The 15099-nt window shown below is 42.2% G+C and overlaps 1 protein-coding gene across 2 annotated transcripts in view; it reads right to left on the minus strand.

The window, feature by feature from the left end:
- The window catches only part of ADGRL3 (adhesion G protein-coupled receptor L3), a 1148837-nt gene that overhangs the window by 620989 nt on the left and 512749 nt on the right, over nt 1–15099 (minus strand). For both annotated transcript variants that reach the window (XM_082254905.1, XM_082254904.1), the window contains one exon: nt 5739–5924. In XM_082254905.1, coding sequence (XP_082111031.1) covers nt 5739–5924 — 186 coding nt within the window. The remainder of the gene's footprint in view (nt 1–5738; nt 5925–15099) is intronic.

Genomic DNA, 15099 nt, shown 5'->3' on the forward strand with positions numbered 1-15099 from the left:
GAACGACAATAGCAAAGAATTCATACAAAGTGTTCAATTTTTGTCCTGTATTTTAAATATGATCAGCATAACATTAGGATGTATATGATTGAAGGCTCAAATCAGAAGATATACTTCCGGGAGTTCATATCATTAAAGTTTTAAACAACTGTATCTAATTGTGAAAATACCATAAGAGCTGATTTGGAGTTCTAAATTTTGGTATCTTGATAAAGGGATTGGTTTTTCCTAGTAATATGACATAATTATGCCTTTACATAGTGTCATTGCGATTTAAGCATACGAGACTTCCCATGCAGACACTGGAAATGACTTCCTTCAGCCTTCAATAAAAAGGCGGAAGTGACATTGCGTGCCATCTCCTGTCTCAGTTGACATCCGTCGAGGAGGAAACGCGTCAGAGAGTAGCGCTGCAACGTCACAATCCATCGCCACGGACCGCACTGCAGGCGGCCGCGGCTTCTGTACTCTCCGGTATTCATACCGCTTCTCGCTATCATTCAAGTTGGCATAATGTAAGTGTATTTCTTTTACCTAATAAATCAGTTGGAAGATTTTACACTATCTGCGGTTTTTATTATGTTTTACCGGGGAGATCCGCTTTAGCAACCAGAGTATCACAGATCCCAGGACCCGAAAGCAATAGTTGAAGGAGTCCACACAGGCTGATATTTCTTGAACAGAATATTCATTATTCTGGTAAGAGGCTGACCTACTCCCCCCCACAGAGGGAGAAGTGTGTGGGAAACTCTTCTTTGCTTTCCTTGGGCTATATTATCATCGGATCGAATAGTACACACGCCTTTGTATTATTGCATCTGGTAAGGGGCTTATTCACTCATGGTGGAGGTCTTCGCTGTACTCACCCATTAAGTTTGAAGTTTGGCACCTTGGAGATACGTCACATGCATGGTGGAATTAAAAGGACTTTATTCATTCAAGGACTCACTATTATGTTTTACCATTGATTGTGCTTTTTGATTTTTGTGTTGAGCACATAGATTTGTCACTTTGTCCTCTGATTTACACCTATGTATTGTTTGACCACCATTATGTTTTGAGATATCATCTTTATTATTGATTTGTCCTTACATATAGTTTATTATATAACAAGACAGTTTAGCGCACCTGATACACCCTTTTCACTTCATATCTATTTTTTCTAAGGTTGCAGCTTTTCTGATAGTCCAGCGCACTTTTTTCTTATCACATTATTATTGTTAATTACCTGCATTCTATTGTCCTATTGTTCCTGTCTGGCTAGAGTAAGGTTATTATGGGATGTTCAGCTTTGTGTGTGGAATGTCTCGAAGAGGGAGGGGTTTTGGCAGAGTGTAGATCCCTTGTGTTTGTGTTTTCAATAAACAAGGCATTCTAGTTTGACTCCCTGAACTGTGTGTCGTCCGGTTACTGGGGGGGATTTGCCTTGGATATTTTAGTACTTCCTCAGCTGCAAGGATGATACAGCGGAGATACCTAGGCTGGGTATTGGAGCTCCGTTACAGAATGGTTCACAAATAAACATACCCAGGTGTTAGAATGGCCAAGTCCAAGTCCAGACCTGAATCCAATCGAGAATCTGTGGAAAAAACTGAAAACTGCTGTTCACAAACACTCTCCATCCAACCTCACTGAGCTCGAGCTGTTTTGCAAGGAGGAATGGGCAAAAATTTCAGTCTCTCGATGTGCAAAACTGATAGAGACATACCCCAAGCGACTTACAGCTGTAATCGCAGCAAAAGGTGGCGTTACAAAGTATTAACTTAAGGGGGCTGAGTAATTTTGCACGCCCAATTTTTTAGTTTTTTATTTGTTAAAGTTTGAAATATCCATTAAATTTCGTTCCACTTCATGATTGTGTTCCACTTGTTGATTCTTCACAAAAAATTACAGTTTTATATCTTTATGTTTGAAGCCTGAAATGTGGTAAAAGGTCGAAAAGTTCAAGGGGGCCGAATATTTTCGCAAAGCACTGTACTTTTGAATTTGCCGCCGGTTCCACCCCCCTGCGAGTGTCACGTCGCAGGAGGTGGAAGCCGGGGAACAGAGAGCATCGGGAGGAAAATCTGCCGCCGCACACCGCCTGCATACATCGCTGGATCCCGGTGACAAGGTAAGTAAACCTTCTACCAGGATCCAGCGATGCATGTGGCGGTACCCCGAGTGTGGCTCGGGGTTACCGCTTTTGGCACTGAAATTTAACCCAGAGCCACACTCGGGAATACCGCTAGGAAGGTTAATGGGGAGTTTATTGAGGTATACCATGAAAGAGATACCCCTGACTGAGTGGGGTCAGTACTCGGACCATTGCCAGATCAAAAAGCAAAGCCATTAACTGGATGCATATCTTTACTAAAAAGTGCTGATGCAGAGAAAAGATAGGAACATAGAGATAAGCATTTCTGATGTCCAGGGAGGCCAGAAATCCCCACTGTTCCAGGAATGCTACAACAGAATGGATCATTTCTTTATAGAATTTCCTAAGATAAACAAAGGTGTTCAGAACCCTGAGAGCCAGGATTGCTCAAACTGTGGATTCTCTTCGGGAACTGTAAACATGTTAAAGTAGAATATTCAAAAGCAGCAGACTGTTCCTGGGGCCCTGCTGTTCATGCAAGAGATAGACAAGAAAAAAAATTTAAGGGGTCAAACGATCACCATGCTGCCAAGCTAGTAAGGGGAGTGATCAGTTGTGTCTTAGGTGTGTGATCTCATTGTCTGCTGCATGCTTGAACTAAATGTAATGTAAATTCCTAAATCTAATACTAGATGGGTAATTTCCTTTTTTTTTCTGTTTTATTTTTCTTCTATTGTACTGTACTGTATGCTTTGTGTTGTACAGGTGTTTTCCACATCATAGTATGTTCACAGAGTTATCTAAGATTATCACTGTATAGGGACCAACCAATATGTATGGCTCCCCTCCCACTCTAACAGCCGATGAACACCAGGAATGTTATCAACATGTTAGTCCTTTAACTATCTTGTTTTTATCCAATCAGCATCTCAATCTCCATAGTAAAATAATTTTCATCATCATCATAATGGGGAGGGAGTTTGAGTAAACTTTGGTGGGTGGTACCAATGTATCCTCTACTTTGATTAGTTGCATTTTCTTTTATACATGTATGATACCCTGCATAGGTAGGTAATGTCACCTCGGTACAGAGTACCTATGTGTCCCTGAAATGTTTGGTGACAACCTTCGAGACAGACTTGGTGGAGTACTGTTTCCTTTTTTTTTTTTTTGGGATGCTCAAATATGACTCTTTCAATTTCAGTGGACAGCCCACTCCTGGGGCTACCCAGTAAGGATCAGTAACCTAGGTTCATAATCAAGGAGGCACAAAGGAGTCCAGAAAGAAAGACAGAGTATTATGTTCTGGCTGTATGGGTGATCATGGATTCACATCATATTATTGGGAAACACACAGTAATTGATTTTACAAACATCATTTGGACCAAAGCTGTCAGCAACAGCCAAGATTTAGAGTCACCAGCGCACAAAGAATTGGCTTGTGATTTTTTATAGGAGGGCATTTATCAATGGTATCTGACGTTCGGCTTAAACCTGGGAAGACGTCATGAAGCGCGCAGGGATTGGCTGTTACTGAAGACATCACTCTTGCTTAGCCATCACTCACAGCGTTCCTTTCTCAAGAGCTGACAGTCTGGTTGTTTTTATTAATTTGTGTCTGTTTACAACTGATCGAAGGTACTTTTTATATTTTTTAAATAAATGGACTCAAATGTTAGCAGGCTTCACTATGCTTGTTCATTGTTTTTATTCCCAAACCATTTGGAGCTGCTGCTGAGCAGCCACCGCCTATCTTGAATGCCGAGTTATTTTGTGCTTATTTGACCATTATAATTTATGGTCCATGCTATCTGGTAAGAAGCTAAAGCCCCGTACACACGTACCGATCGTCGGCATACAAATGTTCGTCTTTTCTCCCCGGGATGTCGGTGTCTGTTGAAAAGTGCAAAGACAGCACAAGGACAGCACAAGAATTTTGTCTGCAGACTTCAGCTGACTGCAGAAGTGATGTCATGTAATGGTTAACTTTCCCTGTGTTTTTAATTTTCTGAGCATGCCCAGTCTTGCAAATCTGCGGTCTGTCGGCCGAATTCTGTACTGACAGGCGAACAATCGTCCGTTCTGGTGTCCGCAGACAAATATTTTCATGTTTGCAAGAAAGACTTTTGTCCGCGGATTGTGCGCAGACATCTGTCGGAGGCACCATACTAACACGCGTACAATCGGCAGATCTTTCGTCCGCCGACGTTTGTATGCCGACGATCGGTACGTGTGTACGGGCCTTAAGTGTTGGTGCTTGGTGGTGGATTTCATCAATCAACGTTACTTATACACTTTTTTGCACTTTATGGACACTCTTATTTAATACTGAAAATGACTTTTTCTTTGAAAGGACCTTGTTATATTCACCTAACACTGGATTTTGCACTTATTTCATTATATCACTTTCATATGATTGATTTTTTTCAAAGATATAGTTTGATCATAATTGCATGTTTTTTTTTTTTTTTTTTACAAACAAGGTTGCTCTTTATTGAAGAAAAACAGAAGTAAACAACAGTATACAACATAAGTGTAGCCAGTGTAGAACATCAGAGATCAGGGGGGAAAAGTAGGTGTTCTGGGAGCACTAGTACAATCACAGTGGGGGGAACTCAGCGTAAACACAAAAATAGAGAACTCAATAAAAATAGGTACAATCCATAGAAAATAGAACCAGTGTATTTATTCAGCAATATGCAAAACAGGAGCTAGTCTGTGCCATCCACCCATGGCTGCCAGATTTTCTCATACTTTTAGGGACAATTTCTATAAATATAAGTGAGTTTATACATCGTTCACCAGGGCCTCCCACACGGTCAGCGTGGGGGGGGGGGGGAGCCCCAGCGAAGGACAATTTTCTTCCTAGCATAATATAGCAACAAATAAATCAACAAGCGAGAATACTTAGAGCGCCTAACCTTATCAGGAATGCCCAAGAGTGCCAGCTCCGGGTTGCGTGTGACAGAGAGATGAAGTCGAGTGTTCAGGATGTCAAACACCGCCCCCCAGAACTTCGCCACCCGTGGGCATGTCCAAAACATGTGGAAATAGGAACCCTCAGCCATGTTGGAAGAGGATGGCAGGGTCTGCGGCCTAGTCTGCGTGGGAGTCGAGGCCTCAGGAGAGTCAATGGACGGAGGAAAATGGAGCTTCTTCCCCCTCTGAGACCGCCCAGAGGACCTGTAGGGCATGCAGAAGGCTGGAACGGGGCACAGGTAAGTAGAAATGAGCCACGGATATCAAACAGGATGGATCGCTCTCTGAGCTCTCAGCAGGCACGTCTGCTCAAGTTGTCATCTTGGACACGCCCCCCATTCACTGCATGTTTAGTTGTTTTCATGCCACATTATTTACCATATGATTATTCATGATTGCACTATTAGAATTTAGCGTGCTTCTTATTTTTATTGATTATTTATTTATCAATGTATCCCCTGCAGGAAGCAGCTGCTTTAATGAAGTTATCCTTTAAGGTAAGTTCAGATAAAATGCAGAGTTCACCAAGGAACACATAACACTGCAGCTTTTCTCTCTTTAGTGCACCCAAGAGTGTCCCAACCCTAGCAATTCCCCTGATACTATACGTTGTATATTAGTAAAATAATCATGGCTGTGGAAAGTCACATAAATTGTGAACACCAAATTAAAAAACAAATACCTTATTTAAACTCCGAGCTGCACTGTCTTTTCCACCTGGAGTCAAGTTTCTCAGCTGAACATCCAGTAAATCCACCAGCTGATCCATGGCACGAACAGAATATGTGATATCTCCAGCATTCAGGTGGCCTCTTGTATGTTCTGAAAGTTCCCTTGCAATGTTGGCAGCTGTTTCTAGTGACTTCAACTAGAAAGAAAAATATCTACATTAAACTATGTCTGCATGCGGATGCAAACAGAATTATTGCTTTTCATGTAAAAAAATATGCAGAAAGTTACATGGATAGATTGAAAGAATGGAAGAGAGACTCCAACCCAAGGCTTTCTATTGAACTGTATAATTGGGGTGTTGCATACCTACCATCTTTGTACTAACACATGCATTCTTTATTACCTGATAGTCTGAGTAATATATTCACAGAATACCATATAGATATACATGCACATACATTCTATTCTTATTTATTGCACTTGTGGGTTACAAGCACCAGCATAGCCAGCAAACAAGGTAGAATACATGTTTGGAGGATACAAGCCCCACAGGGACCCATATTTCCCATCTAGCAAATACAAAAATTTACATAGTTACATAGTTAGTGAGGTTGAAAAAAGACAACAGTCCATCCAGTTCAACCTATGATGTGTGTGTGTGTGTTTGCTTTTAACCGTACATTGTATACCCCTGTATGTTGTGGTCTCTTAGGTGACCATCTAACAGTTTTTTGAAACTATCAATGCTCCCTGCTGATACGACTGCTTGTGGAAGAGAATTCCACATCCTTACCGCTCTTACAGTGAAGAACCCCTTACGCATTTTAAGGTTAAACCGCCTTTCCTCTAGTTTTAGTGAGTGGCCATGCGTCTTATTGTATTCCCTTACTCTGAATAGTTTGTTCCTTATGCCAGGGTCGCCAGTACAGTATTTGTACATTGATATCATATCCCCCCTCAATCTTCTCTTCTCCAGAGAGAATAGGTTCAGTGCTTGTAGCCTTTCCTCATAGCTGATGTCCTCCATTCCCCTAATTATTTTTGTTGCCCTTCTCTGGACTCTTTCCAATTCCAGCACATCCTTCCTGAGGACCGGTGCCCAGAACTGGACAGCATACTCCAGATGTGGCCGGACCAGAGTCTTGTAGAGAGGGAGAATAATCTCTTTATTTCTGGAGTGATTCCCCTTTTTTTGGCTTTACTTGCAGCAGCTTGGCATTGCATGCCACTGCCAAGCCTGTTGTCTACCAGTACCCCCAAGTTTTTTTCCATCTTAGACTCACCCAGAGGTTCCCCCCCTAGTGAGTAGCTTGCTTTCTGGTTTTTGGCCCCCAAGTGCATTACTTTACATTTTTCAACATTAAACCTCATCTGCCATGTAGTTGCCCACCCCGTTATTTTGTTCAGGTCTGCTTGTAAGGTTTCCACATCCTGCATAGAAGATATTGGCATGCCTAGTTTAGTATCATCTGCAAATACCGAGATTATACTAGATATCCCCTCCTCTAGATCATTTATGAATAAATTAAACAGGATTGGTCCCAGGACCGAACCCTGGGGGACCCCACTTTCCACACCCGCCCAATCCGAGTACTCCCCATTAATCATCACCCTCTGGACTCTCCCCTGGAGCCAGTTCTCTATCCAGGTACTCACCTTATGGTCCATACCTACCTTCCTTAGTTTGTACAGTAAGCGTTTGTGGGGAACGGTGTCAAAGGCCTTTGCAAAGTCCAGATACACCACATCCACTGGCTTACCTTTATCTAGGTGGCAGCTCACTTCATCGTAGAAGGTTAATAGATTGGTTTGGCAAGAACGATTTTTCATAAATCCATGCTGATTGCTACTAATAATACAGTTTTCATTACTAAAGTCTTGTATATGGTCCCTTAATATCCCCTCCAAAATCTTGCAGACTACAGATGTTAGGCTGACCGGGCTATAGTTCCCCGGGATACACCTCAGCCCCTTTTTAAATATTGGTACCACGTTGGCTTTTTTCCAATCAGCTGGCACCATACCCATCTGTAAACTATCCTTAAAGATCAAGAATAAGGGTCTGGCAATCACCTGGCTGAGCTCTTTAAGAACCCTCGTGTGCAAGCCATCCGGTCCCGGTGATTTATTTATGTTAAGTTTCTCTAGTTTAGTTCTAAGTCTATCTTCTGTTAGCCATGGCGGCATTTCCTGAGGTGTGTTGTTTAGTTCGGCCTTACAAGCTAGGTTCGTGTAGCCCCCCGATTCTTTTGTGAAGACTGAAGAGAAGAAATGATTTAACACTTCCGCCTTTTCTTTGTCCTCAGTGGCCATATTACCTTTGTCATCTTTTATGGGGCCAATGTGTTCTGGCCTCGCTTTCTTACTGTTTTTATACTTAAAGAACGTCTTGGGGTTCTTTTTACTCTCCTCCGCTATATGTCTCTCGTGTTCTATTTTAGCCGCCCTGATTTCGCCTTTACATTTCTTATTACACTCTTTGTAATGATTAAATGCTGCCAATGACCCCTCAGTCTTGTATTTTTTGAAGGCCTTTTTTTTAGCACTAATATGCATTTTTATGTTGGAGTTTAGCCACCCAGGGTTTAATTTTGCTCTTTTAAATTTATTTCCCTTTGGAATGCACTGGTCAATCCCCTTGTTAAGTATGCTCTTGAAGCGCTCCCATTTTTCCTCCGTGTTCTTTGTTCCCAGGGTTCTATCCCAATTGATATTTTCTAGCAGCGAGCGCAGTTTTGGGAAATTGGCTCTTTTGAAATTCAGCGTCCTTATATTACCCCTCTGCTTCCTATAACTGTAATTAATACTGAAACTTATTGACCTATGGTCACTGTTTCCTAAGTTGTCCCATATTTCTATATCCGTGATCAGGTCTGAATTGTTGGTAATCAGCAGGTCAAGTACCGCATCTTTTCTCGTCGGTGCATTCACCATCTGACCCATGAAATTGTCCTGCAAAACATTTAGGAACTGCCTAGCCTTGGCTGAGTGTGCGGTTCCTTCTGCCCAGTCTATATCTGGATAATTAAAGTCCCCCATTATAATGACGTTTCCCGTCCTTGCTGCCAATCCTATCTGTAAAATGAGGTCCGCCTCCCCCTCCTCCCTCTGGTTGGGGGGCCTATAGCATACGCCCAATATTACCTTCCCCACCATGCCTTCCCTTTGAAGCTCTACCCATAGGGATTCTGCCTCGTCCTTAGCTCCATTATTAATATCATCCCTCATATTTACCTGTATACTGTTCTTAATATACAGACATACCCCTCCCCCTTTTTTACCCTCTCTATCTCTGCGATAAAGGGAATACCCCTGAAAGGTCGCCATCCAGTCATGAGAGCTGTCAAACCAAGTCTCTGTTATCCCCACAAAATCTAAGTCCTCCTCAAACATCAGCAGCTCCAGCTCTCCCATCTTGTTGGCCAGGCTTCTGGCATTGGTATACAAACCTCTTAATTTTGACCGGTTACATATATCCTCATTTAATGTTTTTAGGCTACTCTCTTGATTTTTCCCCATACCCACCCTGGGTATAGGAGCTCCGAACACCCTACCGCTTTTGAAAAAAACATCTTAGATAAACACACCTAACTAGGTATTTGTTAATAATTAAAACCATTAAATAACCCTTAGGGCTCATTCACACGGTCCACCTCCGTAGGCAGATCCGTGCTGCTCAGCAGGGGATCGTAAACACTGATCCCCGCTGAGCAGGAAGGTGATATCTCCCTCTCCGCTCTGTGTGTGGAGAGGGAGATGTCAGAGCCCCATGCATCTCTATGGGGGAATCGGAAGAGAGCGGACCGCCTGTCCGCTCTCATCCGATCCCCTATACGGATGCAAAATAGGGTTTCCATCCGTCTGGATTTCACGGAAAGGATCGGATGCGGATGGCAGCGGGTGTAAGAGGACATGTCACCGCAGACATCTGCTGCCCCAGAGGGATGCATGGGGGATCCGATCAGATCCGCTTCAAAAACTGACAGATCGGATCGCTCGTGTGAAAGGGGCCTTAGAAGTATTTCAAGACATATAAAGGTGTACTGGCAAAAAGTATACATTTTTTTGGTGTACTGACCTGGCATGCACCAGGGTAAACCGTAAATATTTATCAAATGTTACAAAGCAGTGAAGTATAATTCAATGGTTCCAGTAGTCAGTGACCCACCAAATAACCACCCACACCTTGTGGACTGACTCCCTCCTATAGACACCAAATGAAAGCCATCCAAACTTCCTCTCCTTTGTGAATGACAACAATCAAACCAGTGGTCTGCATTCCCTGGATTGACACACATTCGTGAGAACACCTAAGAAGGTATAAGAAGGTATCAGCAAGACTGATTCTAGAGCCCATCATTATGTAAAACTCCACTGTTTAGGAGCTTTGGAGACCTTATACATCCTCCCAATGTTTGGCGAATATCACTGTCAGGTACTGTATATATGAGCAACATAAAGGTGAGCAGAGTCTTAAGAGATAGTTAAAAATTTAGATTTTTTTTTCATGAACAGTACATAAGAGTATTATAAAAGGACAATATAAATTGGCTCTAGTGTTCTGCTTTGGGGCCAATGCTGTTCAATTTAGTTAATAACCAGTTGCCAACCGCCCCACGTATGTATACTGCAGGGCGGTGGCTCCTATAGGCGAAATCACATACCTGTATTTCGCCTGCTACTTTTGGGATTGCGGCACGCACACGCGCCACCAGCGACCACCTCCTGCTGTGACTGAACACAGTGGGAGCCAATCAGCAGGTCTATGTAAACAAGGCAGATCGCCGTTCTGTAACAAGGGAAGAGAGAGATCCTGTGTTTCTGCTAAGGAGGAACATGGATCTCTGTCTTCCCATGACACAAGCACCCCCACACAGTTAGAAAGCACTCCCTAGGGACAGATTAAACCTTTTGATCGCCCATGATGTTAACCCCTTCCCTGCCAGTGTCATTAGTTCAGTGACAGTGCATATTTTTTTAGCACTGATCACTGTATTGGTGTCACTGGTCCCCAAAAAGTGTCACTTAGTATCCGATGTGTCCACCGCAATGTCACAGTCTTGCTATAAATTGCTGATCGCCACCATTACTAGTAAAAATAAATAAATAAAAATTCCATAAAAATATTTCATAGTTTGTAGACGCTATAACTTATGTGCAAACTAATCAATATACGTTTATTGGGATTTTTTTTTTTACCAAAAACATGTAACAGAATACATATTGGCCTAAACTGATGGAGACATTTAATTTTTTTTTTTTTTTTTTTTTATTGGGTGCGTTTTATAGCAGAAACTAAAAAATATATTTTTTCTCAAAATTGTCAGTCTTTTTTTGTTTATAACGCAAAAAATAAAAACCTCAGAGGTAAAAGAAAGCTCTATTTGTGGGAAAATAGGACATTCATTTTATTTGGGTATAGCGCCACATGACCGTGCAATTGTCAGTTAAAGTAATGCATCGCTGTATCGCAAAAAATGGCGTGGTCATGAAGGGGGGGGGTAAACTTTCCGAAGGGCAAGTGGTTAATGGCATAGAAGTTTAAATCATGAGCTCAATTTTAGTGTCTGGTGAGGATACCAAACTATACAGGGAATAACACTGGCAAAGGATATTACATATTATTAAAGGAAGACCTTGACAAAATAAGCGGTCGGGCACCTACATGGCAGATAAAATTCAAAATTGAGAAGAGTAAAATTTGCTCACTTGGGTATCAAAAATGCACAGGCAAACTATACATTATGAGGGATCTCCCTGGAGAAGAAACTGGGGGTACTTGTAGCTCAAAGACCTAGCAATAGCATGCAATGCCAAGCTGCAGCTAACAAAGTTAGCAAAATACTGCCATGCAGACAAAGAACATAGATATAGAAATACGGGGCAACTTAGGAAACAGTGACCATAGGTTAATTAGTTTCAGTATTAATCATAGTAATAGGAAACATAAGGGTAATATAAGAACACTGAATTTCAAAAGAGCCAATTTCCCAAAACTGCGCTCTCTGCTAGAAAATATCAAATGGGATAGAACCCTGGGAACAAAGAACACGGAGGAAAAATGGGAGTGCTTCCCATATAGCGGAAGAGAGTAAAAAGAACCCCAAGAAATTCTTTAAGTATAAAAAACAGTAAGAAAGCAAGGCCAGAACACATTGGCCTCATAAAAGATGACAAAGGAAATATGGCCACAGAGGACAGAGAAAAGGCGTAAGTGTTAAATAATTTCTTCTCCTCAGTCTTCACAAAAGAATCGGGGGGCTACACTAACCCAGCTTGTAAGGCCAAACTAAATAATACACCTCAGGAAGTACCGCCATGGCTAACAGAAGATAGACTTAGAACTAAACTAGAGAAATTTAACATAAATAAATCACCGGGATCGGATGGCTTGCACCCGAGGGTTCTTAATGAGCTCAGCCAGGTGATTGCCAGACCATTATTCTTGATCTTTAAGGATAGTCAACAGACGGGTATGGTGCCAGCTAATTGGAAAAAAGCCAACGTGGTACCAATATTTAAAAAATGGCCGAGATACAGTGCCTTGCGAAAGTATTCGGCCCCCTTGAACTTTTCGACCTTTTGCCACATTTCAGGCTTCAATCATAAAGATATAAAACTGTAATTTTTTGTGAAGAATCAACAACAAGTGGGACACAATCATGAAGTGGAATGAAAATTATTGGACATTTCAAACTTTTTTCACAAATAAAAAACCGAAAAATTGGGCGTGCAAAATTATTCAGCCCCCTTAAGTTAATACTTTGTAGCGCCACATTTTGCTGCAATTACAGCTGTAAGTCGCTTGGGGTATGTCTCTATCAGTTTTGCACATTGAGAGACTGAAATTTTTGCCCATTCCTCCTTGCAAAACAGCTCGAGCTCAGTGAGATTGGATGGAGAGCGTTTGTGAACAGCAGTTTTCAGTTCTTTCCACAGATTCTCAATTGGATTCAGGTCTGGACTTTGACTTGGCCATTCTAACACCTGGATATGGTTATTTGTGAACCATTTCATTGTAGAGTTTGCGTTATGTTTTGGATCATTGTCTTGTTGGAAGACAAATCTCCGTCCCAGTCTCAGGTCTTTTGCAGACTCCATCAGGTTTTCTTCCAGAATGGTCCTGTATTTGGCTCCATCCATCTTCCCATCAATTTTAACCCCCTTCCCTGTCCCTGCTGAAGAAAAGTAGGCCCAAACCATGATGCTGCCACCACCATGTTTGACAGTGGGGATAGTGTGTTCAGGGTGATGAGCTGTGTTGCTTTTACGCCAAACATAACGTTTTGCATTGTTGCCACAAAGTTTGATTTTGGTTTCATCTGACCAGAGCACCTTCTTCCACATGTTTGGTGTGTCTCCCAGGTGGCTTGTGGCAAACTTTAAACAACACTTTCTATGGATATCTTTAAGAAATAGCTTTCTTCTTGCCACTCTTCCATAAAGGCCAGATTTATGCAGTATACGACTGATTGTTGTCCTATGGACAGAGTCACCCACCTCAGCTGTAGATCTCTGCAGTTCATCCAGAGTGATCATGGGTCTCTTGGCTGCATCTCTGATCAGTCTTCTCCTTGTATGAGCTGAAAGTTTAGAGGGACGGCCAGGTCTTCCTAGATTTGCAGTGGTCTGATACTCCTTCCATTTCAATATTATCGCTTGCACAGTGCTCCTTGGGATGTTTAAAGCTTGGGAAATCTTTTTGTATCCAAATCCGGCTTTAAACTTCTCCACAACAGTATCTCGGACCTGCCTGGTGTGTTCCTTGTTCTTCATGATGCTCTCTGCGCTTTAAACGGACCTCTGAGACTATCACAGTGCACGTGCATTTAAACGGAGACTTGATTACACACAGGTGGATTCTATTTATCATTAGTCATTTAGGTCAACATTGGATCATTCAGAGATCCTCACTGAACTTCTGGGGAGAGTTTGCTTTACTGAAAGTAAAGGGGCTGAATAATTTTGCACGCCCAATTTTTCAGTTTTTTATTTGTTAACAAAGTTTGAAATATCCAATAAATTTCATTCCAGTTCCTGATTGTGTCCCACTTGTTGTTGATTCTTCACAAAAAATTACAGTTTTATATCTTTATGTTTGAAGCTTGAAATGTGGCAAAAGGTCGCAAAGTTCAAGGGTGCCGAATACTTTCGCAAGGCACTGTATATCCCGGGTAACTATAGGCCGGTCAGCCTAACATCAGTAGTCTGCAAGATTTTGGAGGGGATGTTAAGGGACTACATACAAGACTTTAGTCATGAAAACGGTATTATTAGTAGTAATCAACATGGTTTCATGAAAAATCGTTCTTGCCAAACCAATCTATTAACCTTCTATGATGAAGTGAGCTGCCACTTAAATAAAGGTAAGCCTGTGGATGTGGTGTATCTGGACTTTGCAAAAGGCCTTTGACACCGTTCCCCACAAACGCTTACTGTACAAACTAAGGAAGGTAGGTATGGACCATAGGGTGAGTACCTGGATAGAGAACTGTCTCCAGGGGAGAGTACAGAGGGTGGTGATTAATGGGGAGTACTCGGATTGGGCGGGTGTGGAAACTGGGGTCCCCCAAGGTTCTGTCTTGGAGCCAATCCTGTTTAACTTATTCATAAATGATCTAGAGGAGGGGATAATGAGTACAATCTCCATATTTGCGGATGATACTAAACTAAGCATGCCAATATCTTCTATGCAAGATGTGGAAAACTTACAAGCGGATCTGAACAAAATAATGGGGTGGGCACCTACATGGCAAATGAGGTTTAATGTTGAAAAAGTAATGCACCTGGAAGTCAGAAATACGGAAGCAAGCTACTCACTGGGGGGGGGGGGGGGGGACCTCTGGGTGAGTCTAGGATGGAAAAGGACCTGGGGGTACAGGTAGGAAACAGGCTTGGCAGTGGCATGCAATGCCAAGCTGCTGCAAACAAAGCCAACAGAATACTAGCATGTATAAAAAAAGGGGTACTGGCATGTATAAAAAAGGGGATTCACTCCAGAAATAAAGAGATTATTCTCCCACTCTACAAGACTCTGGTCGGGCCACATCTGGAGTATGCTGTCCAGTTCTGGGCACCGGTCCTCAGGAAGGACGTGCTGGAACTGGAGAGAGTCCAGAGAAGGGCAACAAAAATAATTAGGGGTATGGAGGGCCCTCGGCTATGAGGAAAGACTACAAACACTGAACTTATTCTCTCTGGAGAAGAGACAATTGAGGGGGCGGGGGGTGTAGGATATCAATGTAAAAATACTGTACTGGCGACCCTAGTATAAAGAACACATTTTTCATAGCAAGGGAATACAATAAGACACGTGGCCACTCACTAAAACTTGAAGAAAAACGGTTTAACCTTAAAATACATAGGGGGTT

This window comes from Pelophylax lessonae (genome assembly GCF_965119305.1).
Source record: "Pelophylax lessonae genome assembly, chromosome: 1".
NCBI classification, from domain to species: Eukaryota; Metazoa; Chordata; class Amphibia; order Anura; family Ranidae; genus Pelophylax; species Pelophylax lessonae.